At 39.5% G+C, this 23,117-nt stretch overlaps 2 protein-coding genes across 3 annotated transcripts; one reads left to right on the plus strand and one right to left on the minus strand.

The window, feature by feature from the left end:
* Nucleotides 1-828: 828 nt before the first annotated feature.
* On the plus strand, nucleotides 829-12,658 carry akr1a1b (aldo-keto reductase family 1, member A1b (aldehyde reductase)). 2 transcript variants are annotated; one of them, XM_088005115.1, is made up of 9 exons: nucleotides 829-985; nucleotides 2,071-2,166; nucleotides 7,784-7,903; nucleotides 8,154-8,305; nucleotides 9,198-9,393; nucleotides 9,468-9,667; nucleotides 11,997-12,069; nucleotides 12,175-12,261; nucleotides 12,391-12,658. In XM_088005115.1, the coding sequence occupies exons 2-9, from the start codon at nucleotides 2,086-2,088 to the stop codon at nucleotides 12,454-12,456; spliced, it is 975 nt and encodes a 324-aa protein (XP_087861241.1). In that variant the 5' UTR covers nucleotides 829-985; nucleotides 2,071-2,085; the 3' UTR covers nucleotides 12,457-12,658. The 2 variants fall into 2 exon arrangements, with proteins under 2 accessions (XP_087861241.1, XP_087861240.1); XM_088005114.1 differs by lacking the exon at nucleotides 829-985 and adding an exon at nucleotides 1,009-1,124.
* A 51-nt stretch (nucleotides 12,659-12,709) lies between these two features.
* Nucleotides 12,710-22,863, minus strand: cunh19orf44 (chromosome unknown C19orf44 homolog). Its single transcript, XM_014976375.2, has 10 exons — nucleotides 22,012-22,863; nucleotides 20,919-21,080; nucleotides 20,316-20,437; nucleotides 19,739-20,234; nucleotides 17,612-17,939; nucleotides 15,573-15,634; nucleotides 14,957-15,467; nucleotides 14,776-14,865; nucleotides 13,916-14,082; nucleotides 12,710-12,896 (listed from the first exon to the last, which is right to left on the minus strand). Exons 1-10 carry the CDS (start codon nucleotides 22,129-22,131, stop codon nucleotides 12,849-12,851), a joined length of 2,106 nt encoding a protein of 701 aa, XP_014831861.2. The 5' UTR covers nucleotides 22,132-22,863; the 3' UTR covers nucleotides 12,710-12,848.
* Nucleotides 22,864-23,117: the final 254 nt, after the last annotated feature.

The raw sequence follows: 23,117 nt of genomic DNA on the forward strand, positions 1-23,117 counted from the left end.
CGAGACTGTAAAACTGTTCATATCAAAATAAATACATCAATAAAGGTGGACTGCTACCCTAGGGGAACAGTAGAGAAGTTTTGCATCTTGGTGTCTTTGTTCCACAAGATGGTGGCTCTGGTCAGTCTGTCATGGTAAAGAAAAAGTCGACTCAGATAATCTGACCAAAATAATGAGATCCTAAGTCCAGACTCAGAAGTTCTTGGAGAGAATATATTTCTACTGACTCTGGAATACCTGGGGATCCCCCAGAACAAGTGTGGCAGAGTTTTTGGGTAGATGGATGAACGACCTTTCCTCCTGGGTCTATTACTCTTGTTATCGAGCATTCTAAGAAAAAGGTTGTTGTTGTTTTCCTTTTCTTCTTTAGTTTCCTGACCTTGCAGTCAAAAGATTTGTTGGGATGTCTGGATGTCCACTGGATGGACTTCAGGTGCCTGTTTGGAAATGGCCAAATCCAAGTCTATATGTGTTGGTATTGAATTCCCAGTTGTTGGGCAGCAATAACTATTTATCTCAAGGCATTTATGATTTCTTTGAAACTTGGTATTATGTTAACAACACACCTGTGTGGTCCAGACCAGCAAACAGCCCATTGGAAGCATCTGGTTGAATTCCCACACTTCCTGTTGTAACAGCTGTATTGTGTTACTGTTTTCATACGCTACTTTCACATTTTGAATTATTTTTTGTTTAATATATACACATGGCTGAGTCTTTTTAAGATTTCAGTGCATTTTAAAATCTGAGCATTTCTGTTTAATTGACCATTTTTAACTTTAATTTTAAAAAAGAGCTAATGCATAGTATTTTCGCCGGAAATCGAGGAATGTACTCTTCCGGGAAAAGGAAGCGTCAGCAAAATCAGGGTGGTGTTTTTGAACAGTTTAAACAGAAAGTGGCAGCTCTGCCCTGGAGAAGCTAAAAGAAAAGGAGTTGTTGTTGAAGTAGCAGGTGGCGGTGCAACCTTTAGATCAGCTCTTCGGTGAGTTAAGCGACGCGGAGCGCCATGTTGGTTGTTCTGTCATTTATTTCACTGCTGATAACAAGCAGCCATGCTCTTATTCAGGAGTCAAATCCTAAAGCGAGCGTTACCTCGGTTATTCTGTGAGGCCGCTAAAAGGGTGAGTTAGATCAATGCTGCCTTTTCTGGTCTGCGTATAATTTTTTAGCCGTGAATACGGAACAGAAAATGGGGAATATGCCTGCTCATATACGGAGTTCCAAACTGGAGCACCATTCTGCTGGCTAGCTGCCTTTATTAAATGAGCTGCAGGCAGCAGCAACTTGGTTTTACAATTTGAACTGTATAATAAATAGAAGCCGGTGAGAAATAATTTTTAGCACTTAGTTATTGGTTGACTTGAAAATATCCAGCGCGAGTACTTTAAGTCCAGTAAACGCGAGAGCTGTGGTTACAGCAGCTAACAGATGAAGCAGCCAGGGACTACAAGATAAATTCACTTTGGTCACGCGCACAGCTGGCTCCTAGATCCTGAAAGTCACGTGACATTCAAACGACTCGATGTGAAATATTATGGACTGCGTTGTTTGGACTAGCCTAGGTTTTCAAGTTTTTGTTAAACTTGAGTCTAACTTATGAATAATTGTGGCAGAAAAAAACGACTAAAGTCTAATTCACCTCTTTGCTGAAGAAAGTTTGTTTGTTAAATTCTTCCATAGGCACGGTTTGTAATGTGTGCAGAGTTTAGTTTTTTTTTTTTTTTGCTTTCCATTTGGAGCGTGGTGCTGAAGTAGTTACAATTAGCCCAAGTGGTATCAGTAGTACCTAAGTTCAAGATAAAATTTTCCTGCATTTATTCCGCTGTCACATCTGCATATTTAAAACTATGAAGTCAGTTTTCACCCATTATGTTGTATCATATCATCCTCATTGCCGTTTGCACAGATTTAGTTCAGTTTTATGTCACCTCAAGCCTCCCCCCCAACCATCCTAGTCAAAGTAGAAAACTTTTTAAATTTACCAGATGTGTCCAAGGTTAGTTTAGTGTATTTTTTAAAGCTTTGAACCTCCAGGTAAACTACTTTCTCTCATCTTTTCTGTGTAAGGTGTTTTGGAGAGGCATGAATGACTTTGCAGTTCTCAACACTGGGCGGAAGATGCCCCTTATTGGACTGGGCACATGGAAGAGTGAGCCTGGAAAGGTAAAAATAGGATTTTATGTTATTCACCTTTTTAAGAGATGCTGTATATTGTCAAAAATGTGTACATCGTTGTATTCAGGTGGTCCAGATGGATAAAATCCTGCACATATAAGTTCACTCACGAGCTCGGTGAATTTACAACAGATGCCACAAGAATTCTGTTGATACAGATTTATTGCTACTAAATATTACACAGTTAACTGTTGGTGTTATTATAACAAAGTGGAAGTGACTTGCATTTTCAGTCATGAGCTACTAGGCCATAACATGGTGGTCAGAACCACCAGTGGACTCTGGAGAAGTGAAGTGAAGTATTGTTGAAAGACTTGTACGATTAATTGTCTCCTTCTGACAATCCAATGGATGAGTCTGGGTTTGGTGGTTACCAGGACAACTGTACTGCCCTGACTGTAGCGCCAAACTAGCAACTTAATGTTATTTTTCTGGGATTCTTTGAAATGTGCAATTAAATGTGAATCTGTCTGTTTTGATTGGATTGATTTGAATTTATTTCTGGATATGGATCGTAACTGTTGTGAACTGACATCTACAAATCTACAGAATGTAACTATTTAGCTCATCCACATTACCAATTAAGAATTTTGAATGTATTTAACTGCCCCCAGTGGACAAAAGTCTCAGTGATTTTTAGGGCTGTATAAATAAATCAATTTGGCGATATATATCGATATTTTCTGCCCTAGGAAAGTATCGATTTTTCATCCGCGAGTATCGATCCGTTAAATCATAGGGGTCCATAGCCTGACAGCTCTTTTTAACGTCTAGTTTGTTACGGCGTAGCAGCAAGACTCCGCCTCCCTCAGTCTAACTTTCAACTCGAGCTTAAAGTGCACATTATAAACTACACACCAGTTTTTAAATTGTGTTAATAGGCCAAGTATAACCGGAGTTACGCTAAAATTAGTAAACCATATTTTTTCCGAATGCCAGAGAAATGTCAAAAGCGCCGCCATTTCCCGGCTTTTCCGATTATGTGAGAGGGAATGAGCTTCCAAACGTACAAAACGAAACGAAACATTAGATTCCTGTGTTTTTGGAAATGTAAAATCTTCAATAAATAACAATGGGCTGTATTTTGTTGGTGAGGAACGAAGTAAAGTTGCGCAAGTAACCGTGAAAGAGAAGCGGAAAGGAGTAGCGGCGCGAACGGAGCAGCTGCAAAAGCAGCAGCAGGGCCGAGCGCAAATCGTGACACCGCACCTACTAATGGCACTGCAGTGGCACCTACTAATGGCGAGGTGCCACTGCTTTCGGGACTAGCTGCCAGAGTTGCCACTGTGTTCGGCTGACTTCGGCACCTCGTACTGGCACTTCCGCTGACACCTGCCACAAGTGCCACTGCTTTCGGGACTAGCTGCCAGTGCTGCCACTGACTTCGGCTGACCTCGGCACCTCGTACTGGCACTTCCGCTGACACCTGCCACAAGTGCCACTGCTTTCGGGACTAGCTGCCAGAGTTGCCACTGCGTTCGGCTAACTTCGGCTGACCTCGGCACCTCGTACTGGCACTTCCTCTGACACCTGCCATTAGTGCCACTGTTTTCGGGTCTAGCTGTCAGTGTTGCCACTGACTACATATCCCATGATGCTTTATTACTAGTAGAAGAAGAACTTAAAGACAGACGAAGAAGACAGAATTTAATAAGAGTTTTTTTTCGCAGAAATACTTATGTTAGCTGAATTCCTACACGTTTTGTACATCATGGATGATTCGTTCATCCTATTTATTCACTAAAGTTCATCTGAATAATCCAGCCGACTCCTTTCGTCTTTGTATTAATCAAATACACAACAGGTATCAGGGATGCCATTGGTTTCGGCACCTTCGTAACAGCTGAGTCTGGCTTCCACTAGAGCTGCCGTTAGGTGTCCAGGATGTTTCAGAGCTGTCACAACTGGTGCCGATGTTTTGGGGGATGGCAATGACAGTTTTTTTGACAACGTGTTACTTATAATGCGTGTTTATAAAAAAAAAATCAATGGTAATTGGTTATTTATCCATTTAACACTTTGAATATTTTTGACTGAGTTTAATTCAAGCAAGATGGCCAATTGAATATACTATAAAGTGTCACTATTACAGTGGAACCTGTCACTATGTTCAAGGACACATCTGGTTAATCACACATCACTGATAGTTAATAGGACTTTTTACTTAATCAAAATGACATTCAACCCTTGCCCATGTTTATATCGCAGAACAGTGGCTGACATGGTGCAACAGGAAGCCAAATGTTGCAACTGGATAATAGTAATAATAATCACTCTGTAAGCTATGCTAATTAACATATATTGTAGAAATTAATAAAGTTTGAAAACTAAATTTAAGCTTAATGATCATAATTTCTCATGGAGGAATTATGATTTACTGCATCAGGATCAAATTATTATTTGATCCTGATGCAGTAAATTCACACGTTGACTAAACATGAATTTTACAGCAGACTTCAAATTGCTGTTTAAAGTATTTACATACAATGGCTAATAAATATTGACAAATCAATTACTATGCATATACTTTGTGACATAAACTTGAAAAAATTTTGAAACATATCTGCCAAATGAAATATGTAAGCAGCACAATTTTCTTTGAAAAAAGCATTTTCATCTTAAGTATAACCCAAAGTAATTTTTATTTCCAAAAATATGTAACAATCTTGTTCTTAATGCTGCTTAGGATTCACACATTTTCAAATTTTTTGAGGTGTAAATACTTTGTGTTTTGACTTACCAATATTCAATATTGGTGTAAAAAAATTGAAGGTGGTTTAACTTGAAAGTGAAAGTCCTCCTGTTGCCTTGAAAATGCTGTTGAAATGCATTTTGTAGCTCAGATTTTAGTCATTTTCTCATCTTTGAATAAGAAAACTTTGAAGACAATGAACAGAACCAGAAACAAACACAGAGAAGCAACCTTCATTTATGCCACACAAATCTGTAATAAACTTGACAAATAATGAAAAATAGCGGGGATTAAATTTAATAAATAAAAACAAGTAATAACTATTTAAAACTGGTTAACAGGCATTTTTGGAAAATTATGATAACATGTTTCTTTTTTTAAAAATTGCATTATCTTAACAAAAAACAATGAAAGTTATAGTGGCTGCCTAGTCTATTAGATAATAGACCAGGCAGCCACTATAACTTATGACATCCTGTGCACTGTCATGGAACCATGCTGAACATAATGTCACTGTGGAATTGTCAATATCTCATGTTGCCACTGTCACAAATATTAACTAATAAGTCAATATTAGTGAACTTACCCGGTTTAATAATCAATAGCATTATATTAAGGTCAGTGTATGAAAATAATTATAATCCGGAATTGACAGGAGCTTGTCAGCACTGACATACCATGGCAACCGAGTGTCAGTTAGGTACCTAGTGAAGTTAGGTACCTAGTGATAGCTATTATCAGCTGTTGCAGAAGAGGTCCCATCTGACAGTGCAGGAGTTGTCTTTCTCTATTTAAGTCTGAACACCGGCTGTATATTTAAATATGTATGAGAATTATGTTTTAATTAAGATATATTTTATTTCTATTTGTTTGAACTAAAGTTATTCATATGCTACATTCTGTCTGAAACAGATAGAGAATGAGGTTAGCAGCCTGTGGCACCCATGGCCATCTTACTTGTGCCACCTTACCCAATGGTAAGGTGGCACAAGTGGCACCTTACCCAGAAGCCCGTGGCACAAGTGACAGCTTATGGCAACTGTCAACATGTTTTCACTGAGGCTGTTTATTGGAAACTGAAATTTGAGACTGTATAAAAAATAGATCAGGGCATATTTGCTTTTTTAAGGGAACAGAATACTTAAGAGGAAATGCAATACTTTGTGCCAGATCCACCATTATTTTCATTAATTATAAATTCATTCATATTAAATCTGACACAGAAGCTGTCACCAAAGAATATTCTATTCCTATTCTATTGTTTTCCCCACTAAGCATATTTAAATATGCTGAAGTATGTATAATACAATTAAAAATACTTTAAAAATACAACTGTTTATAAATATAGCTGCATGTATAAGGTTTCCAGTAACAAAACAGCGTGTTATGAAAGATTAAATGTTCAAATACGTCATTGTGCCTGTTAAACATATAACGCTGAGTGGAGCGGTCGAACGCTATAAGATGGCCGCCCTAAATCTCGTCAGCAAAAATAGGCGAGAGCGGTCCGTGAGGCGTGGGAGGTGCCAGTATAAGGTCGTGGCAACCCTTGGAAGGTGCCGAAGTCAGCCGAAGTCAGTGGCAACACTGACAGCTAGACCCGAAAACAGTGGCACTAATGGCAGGTGTCAGCGGAAGTGCCAGTAAGAGGTGCCGAGGTCAGCCGAAGTCAGCCGAACGCAGTGGCAACTCTGGCAGCTAGTCCCGAAAGCAGTGGCACTTGTGGCAAGTGTCACACCTGCCACCGGAAGTGCCATTAGTAGGTGCGGTGTCACGATTTGCGCCTGCTGTCTCTCAAAAGCAGTGAAATCGCGAAATTAATGCACATTTTGACTGGTAGCATTCACTTCGTAATTAGTTTTTAGCTTAGCGGTTTCTGTTCTGTATATAAAGGATTACCTGAAGAATGAACATGGGTTGATGACATCCGAAGCGGGCGCGCAGCGGCGCTGTGTTTTGAGCAGGAAGACGAAGAGACAAAACCCCTAGCCGGAATCCGCGGCGCAGTGAGGATTTCCATGACAACAATGGCTGATCAATCATTCTTATTAGCAACAGACAAAAAGTATCAGAGACTGAGAGTACTATGAGATGCTGGCAGTCTGAGAGGCAGCTACTCAGAGATCCAAGCAGGGGAATAGCGTAGCTGCAGGGAGTCGATTACTACGGGGTGAGGCGGAGCCACGACTTTAGCAGTTAGACGAAAGCAGCTTACAGCCACGGCTAACTCCGGGAGACAAGGTAGAAAAGCCTTTTTCCCCATAGTCCAAAAGACTGCATTTGTGGCTGCATTTTTACTCCAAAATGCAGCCACAGTGTCCAAAAGAAAAAACATAAGTGCAATCATTTGCATATTGAGAGTCTACAGAGGCTGATAATCTCCCCACTCTGCTCCTGGATTACCGTTTAAACTTTTGAGTTTTATGTCAAATCCACATGAATTAAATGACAGAAACTAATTCTCTCACTGCATCTTTGATTCATTTTGTCCAGCTGCAGACTGTTAGACTGTCCAATCATAGTCAGGTATTGCGTAGTTGGTGCTTTTAATCAGTTTTCAGTTAACTAAATTCAAGTCTATGGAACACAAAATGTCACTAAAATTACTCTGTCCTTCTAAAATCTTTCAGAAAATCGTAAAAATGCACTGAATCGTAGTGAATTGTATCGCTCAACAAATATCGTGATACATATTGTATCGTGACCAGAATATTGTATATCGTATCATATCGTGAAATTATTGTATCACTACACCCCTAGTGATTTTAACAACTGATGTGATTTTTAACATTTTTTGTGTGCGAGTTTTAAAGAGGGACAGACAATTCCATCATTCTTAGGAAGTTCTTCATTCTCCAGACCTTCATATGAGTTTTCATAACTGCTCAGGTCTCTGCTCATCTGAACTGACAGGTGAAACAAGCTGTTCTGTGGGCCTTGGAGGCTGGCTATCGTCACATTGACTGTGCAGCTATCTATGGGAATGAAGTTGAGATTGGAGAAGCTCTGCAGGAGATTCTGGGTCCAGACAAGGTGAAGCAGCCCGTCTCATCACACTGAGCCCTGAGCTGATGTTTTACTCTTTATCCTTTTGTATTTTATTATGCACATACATGTTCCACTTTCATGGATGTTGAAACATTATGTTTATAGTTTTCTTAACATAATAATTAATGTAAAAAAAAATTTCTTTTTTTTTTTTTACAGATTCCCTCCTTTTATGTCACACATTCAAAGTTATTTAAAGTGTTTTTTTCCTAAGATCTCTTGTCCTGTTCTTCAGTCTCTGAGACGAGAGGACGTATTCATCACATCTAAGCTGTGGAACACCCGCCATCACCCAGAGGATGTGGAGCCCTCCCTCCTGAAAACACTGAAGGACCTGAAGCTGGAGTACCTGGACCTGTACCTCATCCACTGGCCCTACGCCTTCCAGTAAGTTCAGCAGCTTTTTTTAGATCAATGTAGTGATGGGAAAACTGTCCTCACTGTGGCTCGGTGCCTTATAGAACCGCCTGTGGGAACAATAACTCTGTGGTTGTTTTCTGTCTGACTTTATCAGCCCCATCACTAGCTGCTCCTCTGACCATATAATTTTGTAGTTTGACATTTTGAAAATAAATCTGCTTAATAGGAACACGCAAAAAGTTTTAGATTTCGATAAAAAGTGATCAAAATGTCTTTATTTCGTAAAACTGGAATGGAACCGCACTCGACCAACAACCAAATATTGTCATTGGCACAAACTGCAAAGAAGACAACAGAAAGTAGTTGGAGGATGATGATGTGACATGTGTTTTAATGACTTATCACATGACAAAACTTATTCACATGTGATTTTAATTGCATTTCTTATTTAATGCAAACACAGTAATTGCGAATTGCATTTTTTTTTTTTACATCTGTGGAATATTGACAAAGTTGTTCGCATTTGTAATGGAGACGCAGCTTTATTCCTTTCATTGAGATGTGCTGAGATACATTTATGCACTGATAGTCTGAAGGACCTACCAATGCCTTTTGATCATGTTGTAGTCTGGACTTTGACCGGGCCATTGGTACACCTAGATTACTTTCATTTTCAGCCATGGTGTTGTAGAGTTGCCCAATTTAATTTTAGTCAAATGGTAATTTGACTGATCATTTCAGTCGGTGATAATAACTGCATAGCTTAACATAGCTATTACCAGTCCCCTTCCACCCTAACAGTTTAATTGTACTAGTGCATTTATTCAGTGATAATACAGGAAAGGGGGCAGAGATACTGTAAGGTTAGGAGTCAAACTGTGTGCACCACTCACACCTGACTCCCCTCTCTGTGTGTCAGACGAGGAGATGCTCCATTCCCCAGGAAGGAGGACGGCTCCCTGCTGTACGATGACACAGACTACAAGGTGACCTGGGCAGCCATGGAGAAGCTGGTGGAGAAGGGCCTAGTCCGATCCATCGGCCTGTCCAACTTCAACAGCAGGCAGATCGACGACATCCTGTCTGTGGCCAGCATTAAGCCCACCGTTCTTCAGGTACATAATGTCGCTTTAAGGCTGAGGAACGGAGAACAATCAGCTGAGGGGGCTTCTGTACTTCTGTCCGGCAGGTAGAGAGCCACCCGTACCTGGCCCAGGTAGACCTGCTGGCACACTGTCGGGACCGGGGTCTGGTGGTAACCGCCTACAGCCCTCTGGGGTCTCCAGACCGAGCCTGGAAACATCCAGATGAACCCGTCCTGCTGCAGGAGCCTGCAGTTCTGTCACTGGCAGAGAAGTACAAGAAGTCTCCTGCTCAGATCATCCTCAGGTGATTTTACTGATAAAAGCGTATAAACACCACATGCATGTAGCATTGACTACATGCATGCAATATGTAATATTGTGTATTACATACACATCGTGTATTACTGCATATTGTGTAGTAATGCACTGCTTTGGTGCTTACTGTATGTTAGATGGACTTTAAAATAGCACTCATCACTGTCACCATAATAACTGTTGCTCCATGATAAATTGCAATATCATGGTTTTAACACCATTTTCAAGTAATAAAATAATAATGGCTCACTAATGCAACAACACATTCTCAAAAATCAATAAACTTAAAAATATTTTAAACATTTAGCACTGGGATTGGATGACATTTTAAATATCCAAAATAACTAAAACAGAAACAACAAATAAAATGAATTATGAAGTCTCTGTAAAAACAAGTGTCCTTCAGAAAAAGACCAAATCACCAGACTGAAGACTTTTATCATGCAGTTTTTGGTAGAAAGAAAAAAAAAGATAAATCATGCAAATGGAAATTATTGAGTTTGTTTTAATTTATCATGGATTAATTGATTTATTGCTTATTGGGACAGGCCCAGTCACAATGCATGTTTTGAAATATTAACTACTCTGTATTTATTTTACTCTCCTTTCTGAAGCATCAGAATGGAGGAAAATACAGCAGTTGTCTCAGATTAATATGAACAGTAATTTTATTAATTAAATTAAAGTTAAAGTGGTTTTGTTGTTTATAGGGGATATATTTTAAGCCAGTTTATGTAATTATGGCTAATATAAATTCTACATTCAGCTTCTTGTTAAATTATTATATTACATAAAATCAATAGAACAGCATTGAAATGTTACGTTGCATATTATAGAGAGAGTTGTCCAGATGACAGTTGTTGACTCTGTAACAAGGAAGGTCTTCAGAGGGTTGTATCCAAGCATAAGATTAGAAGGAAAATGTGGCATGATAAAAAAATATAAATAGGAACAAGAGACGTCTGGAGTATTTGGTTGATGACTTGTATCCAAAAAATAGTGACAGTATTTTTTTGCATTGGATTAATAATAAATGCTGCAGGTTTTCTGTTGGCCCCACACAAATAAGTAAAAAAAAAATAAACATTTGTTGCTTTCTGTTGCTACTTTTCTGGTGCCAATTCCTGCTATTTAGCTGTATTTTTTCAACTGTGATACAGGATGTCACCACTCATTCCAATATGAAACTATGTACATTTTTTGTTTACAGACTTAAAACTGTCTTTACAGTGACCCTATGAACTGACAACTAAATTTTTAAAACAAGAATATGCTGCATCTTTTAAAACTATTGCAAATTTAGTTGGTTGTCAAAGAAAAAAAGGGAAGCACCATGAGCTAATGCTGGAAAAAAGTCAGTGAGTCAGCAAAAAAACCCACTGATTTAGTGGAAGTAAAAGGACAAACAAGAGGAAGCAGCAATGACTGGAGTTTGGAAAAATCCCAGTAATGAAACATGTCACTGGTTTCCTGCTGAGTGGGTTCCAGTTATGCACATCTTGCAACGAGTCTTTAGCTGGAAACTTTTCAGCCCCACAGAGAAGCATTTCATCTCCTGAGAAAAAAATAACCTGTGATTAAATGAAATTTAGTGTCAGTTGGCAACAATAGAAGAGAAATGAAAATTGGACTTTAAAGGGGCAGTGTTTTGTAAAATAAACGTCTTTGAGCTTTACATCATGTTATAAATTATTTCCTCACCATACACATACCTTTAGTGTTGCTCTGATTCTGTCATGCATGTTTGAGAAATCCTCCTCCCCTGAGCTTCCGCCTCACAGAGCAGCCCTCCTCCACGGCTCTCCCACTCAGCTCCTTCAGACTAGCCAGCAGCTCATGTGATGAAATCATTATAGGAGCTATTTCTCAGTGCTGGTAAAAACATTACTAAAGGGTTAATAGAGGAGCCATGTTGTGATGACTTTCTGATGGCAGAGTTTCAGAGCAGGAGTTTTTAAAGACAGAGGGCCCATTTTCAACATGTTAAATTAGGAAGTAAAATATATTTTAAGTCATATTTGATCTATATAGCATTTTTATAACATCTGAACTTGATAATGCTATAAAATGGTACCATGAGCCTGGAAAATACATTCTGCCCCTTTAAAAAAATCTGTAATTCATGAAGATATAATGGATATAACCTCTTTCCTGCCAGGCAAGCGTGTCTTTGAATTGGATCTTTAAATATAAATGTCTTTTTTTTTTTTCTTTTGTGGTTAAGGATATTGGTCCACATTTCAATTTTTCTTCCATATCTGTATTTATGTAGCCTTAAACACGGTTTCTCCAACTCTGTTAAACTCTGATCCTTTCAGATGGCAGACACAGCGAGGCGTAGTAACAATTCCTAAGAGTGTGACAGAGTCGCGCATCAAAGAGAACCTCCAGGTAATCTTTCTGTCACATCAGTTTTCTTCCACATAACATGTTCAATGAGCTCAGGTGTTTCTGTGCTTCAGGTTTTATTTGGTGAATAAACTCTCCTTCTTTCAGGTGTTTGATTTTACCCTCGAAGCAGAAGAAATGAAAAGCATCACAGCACTGAACAGAGGCTGGCGCTACATTGTACCAATGATTGAGGCGAGTAGGCAGCATGTCAACATGATTGGCAGTTCCTCTGCAGCCGTTTGAAGCAAAAACATGACCGAGATGTCAAAAAATATCCGCCCAGACGAGAAGCGCACTGACTTTGGCTCTAACTGTTTTCAGGTGGAGGGGAAGCGAGTTCCCAGGGATGCAGGACATCCCCACTACCCCTTCAACGACCCCTACTGATGACCGACACTATAGCCTCAATTTGTGCCTTCAACTTTAACCTCACATCGCTCACCAGTGTAGTTGTGCCATCCGTCTTCACTCTGTTAGATTCTGCACTTGTCGTTTGAACGCATCATGGTGACAGTCTGAGACTGTAAAGGAATTACTGTAACTCAAATGCACACCTGTTCTTTTTTTAAATAAACATTTTGTTACGTTGTCTGGTGGATTGTTTCCACTGCTGATCATGGAAAATCATGAAGCAAAACAGTACTTTATTAACTCTAACCGTTTATTTTTTTTTCCTTGCTATAACAATCCATTATTAAAATGTTTTAGTGAATGTGTAGAAAGTGGTCAGGATGTTTCTGAAGCAGCTGGCTCCGCCTCCATTTTCTGTAGAACCTCCTCTACGTTTTCTCCCTGTGAGGTTTGGGACGTCTGCGCCTGCAAATGCTCTGTGAAAAACAAAGTTTAATCATCAACCTGCTTTGAAAATTCACAAATTCTGAAGTTTAACCTAAGAATTACAGTCGTAAAGCTGCAGTATGTAACTTATAAAAAATATATTTTTCCACATATCTGTTGAAACTGTCAGTATGGTATGAGAAGATTGATATCTGTTTGATTGGTTGTTTCTAGTTAGCACTGGAAGCAGGAAGGGCTCGATTTTTTTTTTTTTCTTCACCTGCTCCCAGTACTAACTAGAAACAACCAATCAAAGCTAGGAGGCGGGTCTTGGTACTGTCAATCACCCCATCCCTTGCTTTCTGCTATGCTGCAGCTAGCATAGCCTATTGTGAATGTTAGGCTAGTTAGCATGGTCACCGATGATGGGGAAACTTTTCTTTACCCTTAGCACATTTAGCAGCAAATACATGAGCTTGATTGGAAGCGCTAAGCCCCTCCTGGCTTTGATTGGTGGTATTTGGTCAGGGAGTGGTGCATTTCTTCAGAGGAGGAGATCGATCTTTTGACAGATTATCTAATAAACTGTCATGACATGGCAACAGTTTTAACAAATATGTAAACATTTTCTGTAACAGTTACATACTGCAGCTTTAAGTAAACAAATGTCATAATGCAGAGGCATGAATATATCAAGAAGATAGAATGGAAAGTATGCTAGACAGACCATTGACCTGCAGTATCTATACTCCTATGCTGGTGCAGTTCTAGACATCCCATTGAATTCTGCTCATAATCAGTTTTAGACTCAAACTTTCCAAATAACTTTGAAACTGACCTGAAATAGCAACTTCAAAACATCAGGAGATATGATGGAAACAAAACCACCCTTGAAAAAGCTCTTTTGTCTTAACTAAAAAACATTTGAAGACACAACATTTATTTGCAAATAAAGATCCTGATAAGGTAGCACATTCAAAAATACTTTATTGACCCCAAAGGGAAATTAAACATTGTTGTAAATCATGTTAATTCAAATTCTTTTAAGACACAAGAGTCTAAGGCTGACCCGCATGGTTTCCTCCAGCGTGGTGTATCTGTAGTTGGGGGGTTCCAGGCTTTGCATCAGGCAGGCATGGAGGTGTTCACTGCGCTCTATGAACTGCTTGGTAATGGCCAGCTGCTGCTTCAGCATTTCATTCAGAGCAAATCCAGCTGGGTCCAACATGCTCACAGCTGATGGAGTGAAAAAGAAATCTGGTCAGTACTACTTCTGCAGAACTCATGACGTTCTAAATCAATGATCCGCTGGTGTTATCTACCTCCACAGGACGTAAAAAAAAAAAATTATATATATATATATTATTTTTAAATCAAAAAGTGAAATAATAGCAGCCAAAATGTGAGAAGATCATACATAAATAATACAGATTTTTAGGTTTTTACCTTAAATATGACCTATTCTTAGTCTGCATAGCTCCAAAGTGGATTGCCTAATAAAGTAGATAGAGCTACAACAAAGTACATGAATAGAATATAAGAGCATTCTATATTTATATATGAAACAAGAAGAGCAGGAATCTGAAAGCTGGATGCTGCAATAACTAAAAGTAGTCTCTTATCGTCATAAGAGACTACTACAACCTGCAAACGCAGCATTCCACCCATAGATGGCGATGCAGAACATCTTTAGCTTCAAAAAGACAATCAGAAAGCATAGATGAACTATCTAAGGTTTTCCCCCATCTTTTTGAAAACCAATCATCTCTGTCTTAGTGATGATTTCAAAAGATCTAGTCGAACCTCACAGAAAGAGAACTCTCTGTGGTTTGTGATCCCCGCCCCCACCCAACAACCATAAACTCCCTTTAATTCAGCACCAAAGGTGAGGTTGTGCATCTCAATCTGGCCCGGGGCCAGTGAACGTACCTTCTAACCTGTCTGCACTGAAGGCATGGGGGGCCACAAATGTGGGTCCCATGTAGATCCTGCCAACCATGGGGTCCAGCGGAGCCATACCTTCAGAACAACGAGAGCCAAGGTTCAGACAAAGCTTCATGAACATGATCAGAACTCAGTCTGACAAATATCAATGAGAACGCAGACTGACCTGCTGACCAGGAGTAACCTGGTGGATCAGGCCAAGTCTGTGCTGCTGCATCTTTGAAACTCCTCCTGACTGAAGCGTGCCTTCTTGAATGCTGAGAGAAGCTCCGTCTGCTTCTGCTGAACGATTCTGATCTCACACTGGAGAAAGTACTGGAATAATCATCTTCCGTCTTCCTGAGAGACTCGTCTGTCCTGGAAACCGCCTGTGTGACCTTTGATCTGACCTTTGATCTCACCTCTGATCTGACGTCTGATCTGACCTCTGATCTAATGTCTGACCTGACCTCTGCTTCCTCATCATAACCTCCTCCTAGGTACTCTGAAATCTGCCTGGCGCTAGAATCAGTGTCAAAGTTGCTGTGATAGTCCACCACCGCCTCTTCTTCCTCCTCCCATGGTGACAACTGGCGTCTACTTTGGGATCCAGGAACAACGTCGGCCATTTTGTTTTGATTCTGCATTGGCACCAAGACCAAATCAGCAAAGTGAGTCTTTTGGTAATCTAATGAGCTCTGGAACAAAAAGTTAACATGGGTTAATATCGAAGCTTTTTTTTTTTTTTTTTTTTGATTAAGTTGACATCATTACACTGATTTTCCATCACGTTTTGTTCCCACCTGTCTTTCTGGCGTTTCAGAGGGAATCAGCTCATCGAGAGTCATCACATTGACCCTGATCTCTGCAGAAAAGCAACAGAAAATAGTTTTCTCTTAATAAATGAGGCCACCGATGTTGACACATGCTGATGTCTCAGATGGATGTAGCATCTTTGCAGTTTTAGCAGCTCTGTTTTGAGAACTTAGTGTCTTGAAAAAGTATTCGCACCCCTTAAACCTTTCACATTTTGTCATGTTCCAACCACCAACTTTAATATACCTCTAGAGCAGTGGTGCCCAAAGTCGGTCCTCGAGGGCAGGCATCCTGCATGTCTTAGTTCACTCTCTGGTGATAGTAACAACCATTTCAGCATGTCAATGTTCTTCTTAGGCCTTCTAATGAGCCATCATTTGATCCAGGTGCGTTAAACCAGGGAGAGAACTACAGCATGGAGGATACCGGCCCTCAGGACTGACTTTGGGCACCCCTGCTTTAGAGGGATGTTGTGTGATTGAAATGCACGTTGTGGGATCTGAATTCAGATTGGGAAAATGGAGGCGCTTGGATCAGATACCATAAATCCACATTTTACTTTCTCTGTTTCCAACGTTCAGTGTAATCTTTAAGAACACGTGATACTTGGAATAGTTGTGGAAAAATTAAGACACTCAATTAAATGTTGAGTTCTTTATTAATAATGGCAGAAGTTTTATCCTTTTTGGTTGAAGTAACTTTAGTGAGATACTTTCTGAGACTGATCTGAGGAAAGTTCAACCACAGTACTGGTATCACCACCATGTTCTTCAGCTGAACAGAAACAAAACTGAAGTTATTATCTTTGGACCTAAAGAGGAACGATGCACACAGCTTCAGCTATTACAGCTGGAAACTAATAATTAGAGTGAAATCTGGGTGTAGCGATGAACTCTGATCTGAATTGTTAGAGATGCATAAGGACAGTTATAAAGTTGGCCTTCTATCACCTGAAGAACATTTCCAGAATTAAAGAACTAATGACTCAGCAAAATCTATGAGTTTATCTTTAGTCACATTGATTACTGCAACAGTATCTTCACAGGTTGGCCTAAAAAAATCAATCCTCCAGCTGCAGCTGATCCAGAACGCTGCTGCTGGAGTCCTGACTAAAACCAGCAGGATAGAGCACATCACCTAGTTCTACAGTTCCTGAAGCTCAGAGAATGGACTTTAAAAACATTTTATTTTATAAATTACTGAACAGCTTAGCATCACAATACATTAAGTATGTATTTTGGTCTGGTTTGCTCTGCATTCCCAGAACCAGAACCAAACATGGAGAAGCAGCATTCAGCATCTATAGTCCACAAATCTGGAACAAACTTCCAGAAAACTGCAAAACAGCCAAAACACTGAGTTCCTTCAAATCAAAGCTGAAAACTCACCTGTTTAGGATAACTGCAACATCATAACATCTGTTTTTCAACTTGTGTCTTATTTGTCATTTTTATCATGAACTGCCTTGTTGCTGATATGTGCTGCACTAAGAAACTTGCCTTACCTTCTTGAAGATTTCACTTTTTATTGTTTTTTTTTTTGTATAACTTAAATTCCTCAGCATTGTCAAACTGATTAAATAATCCTATTTATCACAAATGGTATTTTGGTCAACAATTGTTGCATCCTAAACAATCCTTTGCAAAAATAAAATTGTAAACTGTGAAAACATTCTAATCATATTTTGTATAAACTTAATTTAGCCCCCTTTTACTCTGATACTCCTAAATAAAATCCAGTCCAATCACTTGAGCTCAGAAGTCGAAATAATTAATAGGGTTTGTTTAATTTTAAGAACAAATCCAGCTGTTCTAGAAGAACAAAACTTCTCCAAAACACTAATAATCCACCAGGCACAGTGTGTTGGTTCAAGAGAGGAAAAATGGACGTACCTCCTGGGCCTTCTGGGATGCATGAGAGGAAGAGGGACAAGAATAATGTTAAAGCCTACTGATGTCTGACCTTCTCTGCTTTCAGTCAAACTAAGGGGTAAAGCTGCTCTCCTCCCCTGATGGGCCCCTCTCACCTTCTGAAGAAGCTGAACTCATGTGACTGTGTGGATGCTCAGATCCCGGCCCCACAGGGAACAGCTCCTCCAGAGAAAGCACTTCAGCATGGCTTGACGAGGATGAGTGGCAGCGCCGCGGACCCTCTGCCTTCTGAGTGGAGCCCTGCCTCTCTGGGGTGGTGGAGGGACGGTGGGGGGAAGGGGGTGATGGAGACAGCGCCGAAGGACTGAACTGGGCCCGGGCCTGGCCGGTGAATCGGAACGGAGAGCTGTGACAGGAAGGAGAGGGCGGTGAAGGGTGGGCAGCAGCCTGCCTTTCATCCTCCTCACTGGGACTGCTGAGTGTCTGCATGAGAGGGAAGAACAGCCAGGCTTTTAAATCTGCTCAGGTTTTCAGAGCAGTACAGCTTCACCAAAATCCCCTGATGGATTCAGTGAAACAACCCAGGTAAAAAAAAAAAAGGTAACACTATTTGAAGGGGTGTGCATAAGACTGACATCATGACACTGTCATAAACATGACATAACATCTGTCATGAAACTAAAAAGAAGTCTTTATGAATGTTTATGACAGTTATCATGAAGTGTCATTCGGTAAATAATGACTCTGTTAATACAAATTTGCTGTAAAAGTTGCATTAAAAGTGCCAACGTTGCATGATTTTGTAAATTATGATAATTTAATGCAAAGTTGGCATTTTTAATGGACTTTCAATGCAACTTTTGGAGCAACTTTGCATTAAAAGTGTCATTATTTACCGAATGACTCTTCATGACAACAGTCATAAACATTCATAAAGACTCATTCGTGTTCATGACTGGTGTTATGTCATGTTTTTGACAGTGTCATGTCAGTCTTATGCACACCCCTTCAAATAAAGTGTTACCAAAAACAAAAAATTTCAGTTTAAAATCACTACTTTTAACATTTTACTACCTCAAAACAAACAAACAAAAAAAAAAAAACTAACTCCATGAATGTGTAATTTTCACCGTCTCTGTTGTGAATGTATGAGTCTGTGACATTGCTGTGGAGGACGTCCACAGCAGTTCTCTTTCTCTTTCTGTTGTTGCTTCAGGTAACTGAGGTTAGTGGCCCCACATCAGGCGGTGGCGTCTCCAGGTCCCACCTCCACTGATTCAGTAAGGTTGGGGTCCAGACCTCAACCGGCTTATTCAGCACTCTCATCCATCTGTTTTATCCTGCTCCCATGGACGTTTGCTGCTGTGCTCAGCATCAGACTTTTATCGTTTCACAGATTGACGCTGTGGTGAACCCACTGAGTCATTCACTCCTGGAAAAGTTTTCACTTGTATAAACTGAAGAATAGCTGACTTCAAATTCTTTGGAAATTGGTAAGTAATAGAGCTTAATTAATCAAATGAATTGTTCAATTTTGATCCAAATGATCACAAAAGCAAATAAACAAGTATTTTTTCCATTAGTTTGGCATGTTCCACACCAAGAATGAGTAGTGGGAAGAGGATCTGTTTAATATTTACATAAAAATCTACATTTGAATAAATACTACATTATACAAGAATGTCTCAGAAACCGTTTAATGCAGACATTTCTCAGAAAATGTTTAATGCAATTAGATGTTTTTTTAAGTGAAATGCACACATTTTTTTCAGTAATCAATAGTTTAGAATATTTTTAATATTGACCAAAATGATCATATTTTTTTTCCATAAGAGAGCAGCAGTATGGAGGGCCAAAGGGGACAAAATTATCAAATAAATACATCCTTAAATCATTATTTAAATCTACCAAGAAATAAGTAAGTGTTTAAAAAATGGCTAAATCATTTAATATACACGTAATTTTATTAAATATGTCACTAAATTATTAAAATGCAAACTGACAGTAGCCAATGTAGGTAATTTATGAAATATATAATTAAATATTTCATGATTCCTGTTGCTGCAGAATTACCACAAAATAATATTGTCCATCAAATCGTCCAATAAAGTCAAGAGGCGGGGCTGTGGGCGGGGCTAACACTGATCTGTGCAAACAGTCACATATTTAAAGTGCAATTTCTTGTTTGACCATAAACACATAAAGACAGATTTTTTTCCAGGGGGTTTTATAGCTGAATTATCTCAAAGAGATTAAATTAGACAAAGTGAAAGCAAACCTACCCTGTCTGGTCTTTTCACAGATGAAGATCTCCCGGGTCCGGACTTGCTGATCGATTCTACTGAGTCTCCAAGCAGTTTCCTCATGTCTTCTTCATCACTTTCCAGACTCACACCGCTCATTGGTCTCCTTGGCTTCCTCTCCAACCCCCCAGAAAGTTCAACAGCATCTCCGGCTCTTGATCTGAACCCGACGCCAGCAGCAGCATGTCTTGTTGCCTCGGGGGTAGCAGAGCTGCTGCGGTTTTTCTTTTTGAGGAAACGGTTCTCCCTCTGGCTCTGGTCAGTGTTGAACTGCGCTGACAGTGCCGCAGAGGCCTCCTTGGTCTGGACGACTGCTTCTGGTGCCATTTCCACATCCGAGGCTGGACTGAGGACAGCTGCTGAGGCCTTCTTAGCCTGTTCTAGCTCCTGCTTGCGGCTCCGGACACGACTCTCGATTTCAGCTAGCCTACGCAAGGCTGGAGCCTGAAAGCCACCCTGGGAGGATGACACACATCTGACCAAAGAAACCGCAAAATAGATCAATTGACAATCTAGTTAGACCTTTTATAGAGCTTTTATAGGAACAGGAGTTCACCTTGGTTGTACCACAGCCTGTGCTCGGTTCCTGCTGACCGGCGAGTGGCTGCTGTTAGCTGGTTTTGGAGCCTTCTTTAGGAACCTGCTCCCTTCTGCCAGTGACTTCTGAGGTCTGAGATCCTAAAGCAAAGGAATCAGACCAAAGATTAGGACTCGGTTAAATGGTAAATAGACTGAAAGGCCCTCTTTCATAGATCTTTCACCTTGCTCAACAGTGAGCGTGATCCATTGTTCATGCTAAACTCACATGGAGAGTTTATGCCCTAAAGCTTAATTACATCTGTCCAAAGCAAACTGTACATGATTATGTTTGTAATAGTAAGACAAAAAAAATCTTAATTCTTGTATAAATCAATCAATCAAAAAAAAAAAAAAAGAAAGAAAAAAAACACTTAGTACTCAGATAGAACATAATGGTTGTTATGGATACCTGGTGACCAGGAGAGGACCTGATTTACAGCTGGTCCCCAACACACTACCGTTTTTCTTCTAGATTGTAAAAGGTAAATTTGAACACCTCTTCACAAGGGGAACCAAAAATGTCTCTTTATATTTCCCTTGACATTCAACTGTATTTAATGATGACATTACTATAACTCACCTGGGTTGAATCTCCCTTTATCTCAAGGTTCTCTTGTGTATTAGCAAATCTGGGAGATTCAGCAGTCTGTTTAGAAGCAGAGGTGTCTGAGGAGAGGTCACTGAGGTCAGAGAACAAGTTGTGGCTGTTTGGAGGAACAGGTCCAGCTCTGAAGGAGGCTCCCTAGACACAAGGAGAGGTGCAACAAATTCATTTGTGTTCTAATCTCTGTCAGAAAGCAGTTTAACAGCAGAGGGGTAGAATTAAATATTTACATTTTGTTTCATTTTTACTGTCATAAATAAAATATTAACATCTTACAATTAGCATGACCAGTTAGATCAGAGGATTATACATGTCACTAACAGTACATGGAAAGAAATTGACAAGTTGACCTTCAATTAATAGCACTAGCTTCCAGTTTCTGCAAATTTAAATAAGTTCAATCAGTTGAAAATGGTGCTAACAACAGTAGAGTTCAACAAGAACTCTGACTGTCCTAGTTTTATTATTTTCCATGTCATAAAAACTCACATTGACTCGTTGGCATATTTAGTCACTTCTTTTTCTTTTTTTTTTATTTCATAAAAGTGAACAGTGACATTTTTTTTGTTATTGGTGACAGCATGTCACCAAAGTCTTCAATTTGTAGGAATTAATTCCTACAAAGTGTACAGTGGTTTATTTTGTTTGCTCTTAAAAGTAAATTTAAACACCTCAACCTCAATGTAATGATGATTCTTACATCAATCATTTCATTGATATGAGGATCTGATCCCACTAATCGTTCTAGTTTCAGCTCCTGCTGATACCTTACACACAGAACAATCTACATAGAAATCCAAGACCTTGAGATGAAAGAGTTATTTATTTTTTCGTGTGGTATTGCTTGTCAAGTTCCTAGATATGTCTAAAGTGAAGTAGCCATGATGATATTCATGTAGAAGAAAAAATATTCATGGATTATGCAAATGACATGTTTACAAATAATTATTAGTATGACTGCATAATTCACTATCCACATCTTTCTAAAATGAGCATCTATATTCTTTTCGAAGCGCCATGATTTCGATGAAAACACATTTTCAAAACGTCCCGGACTGTGAGTGCACACCTGTGTTTTGGTGGTTGAGTCGTGTGTGGAGCCTCCTCCGTCTCTTGTGCTGCTCCTCTTGCCTGACAGCAGCGCCTCTGCCCGGTTCAGAGCCGAACTCCGACCGCTTACTTTCCACATATTTCAGCTGGTTCTCATGAGCTGTCCGAACCCTTTCTGGACGTTACGTCGTCAGTCGTTGTTTCCCCTTACATGTTCCTCTTCTTTGGTTTTTACCACACAGGAGAAACATTCCTAGCTAGTTTGCAGCTAAATCGGTAGTAGCTAATTTCAGCTGCATATTGCGCTTTCTTTGGATTCATTCGGAAATCTCATAACCATCATCTACCGAACAACACAATATAACCAGTTTCATCTTGTTTTAATGATTCGCTCACTCATACCAGCAGACTGGCGTCCCTTGTTTCCATGGAAGAGGTTCTGTTCTTCTTCTTGATATTGAACGTAGGACGAAATCAGATTAGTAGCGCCACCTACAGTTTGAACGTGTTAGTGCATGAATCAGCCAGTCTTTCATGCGTCTCCTTTTAGGATGTTTTTTTTTTTTCATTAAGAGTTTTAATTCGTCTTGAGACATTGGAAAAACATTCTATAAAACATTTAAAAGAGTTTTTTTTTTAGACTCCCCAGGGGACACTGTAATGGAAGCTCATTTCTGCAATGAAAGAAGAAATAAAACCCCAACAGAAAATCATAATTTCGGCTCTTAAAGTCATGACTTTGAGATACAAAGTCATAATTTAAACCTTCAAAAGGAAAATTATGAGATTCAAAGCCATATTTATGAAACGGAAAGCCATAATGTTGAGATTCAATGTTCAACATAAAATAAGGCCTTGCTTTGGATCTCATGTTCATCAAGGGAAATCCTTTCCACTTCTGCAATCTGGTAAAGATAATGTTAGCCAGGTAGAAAACCACCCCTTGTTCTACGCTTTGCTTCATACAGAGGGTCTAAACCCTCAGGTAATGAGAAACAGTTGCTTGCTGGAGGCAATTCTAAGTTTTGATATAAAAAAAAAATTCACATTTTTTACAGAGAAGACAAAATGTCTTCTGGAATGAAACCTGCATTTATGCCAAATCAAGACTAAAAAGTCGTAGCC

Source organism: Poecilia mexicana, unplaced genomic scaffold (genome assembly GCF_051168715.1).
Source record: "Poecilia mexicana isolate PSO_F unplaced genomic scaffold, ASM5116871v1 scaffold_4, whole genome shotgun sequence".
In the NCBI taxonomy this organism is placed as follows: Eukaryota; Metazoa; Chordata; class Actinopteri; order Cyprinodontiformes; family Poeciliidae; genus Poecilia; species Poecilia mexicana.

Excerpts from the sequence above, each read along its gene's own strand:
- akr1a1b (XM_088005114.1), top strand. The coding sequence starts at position 1,056 with ATGCTCTTATTCAGGAGTCAAATCCTAAAGCGAGCGTTACCTCGGTTA. Across the intron at positions 1,125-2,070 it reads TCTGTGAGGCCGCTAAAAGG|GTGTTTTGGAGAGGCATGAA; the intron begins GTGAGTTAGATC and ends TTTCTGTGTAAG. Across the intron at positions 12,262-12,390 it reads ACATTGTACCAATGATTGAG|GTGGAGGGGAAGCGAGTTCC; the intron begins GCGAGTAGGCAG and ends AACTGTTTTCAG.
- cunh19orf44 (XM_014976375.2), bottom strand. The coding sequence starts at position 22,131 with ATGTGGAAAGTAAGCGGTCGGAGTTCGGCTCTGAACCGGGCAGAGGCG. Across the intron at positions 20,235-20,315 it reads CAGGCTGTGGTACAACCAAG|ATGTGTGTCATCCTCCCAGG; the intron begins GTGAACTCCTGT and ends TTCTTTGGTCAG. Across the intron at positions 15,468-15,572 it reads CTGAAACGCCAGAAAGACAG|AGCTCATTAGATTACCAAAA; the intron begins GTGGGAACAAAA and ends TTTTTGTTCCAG.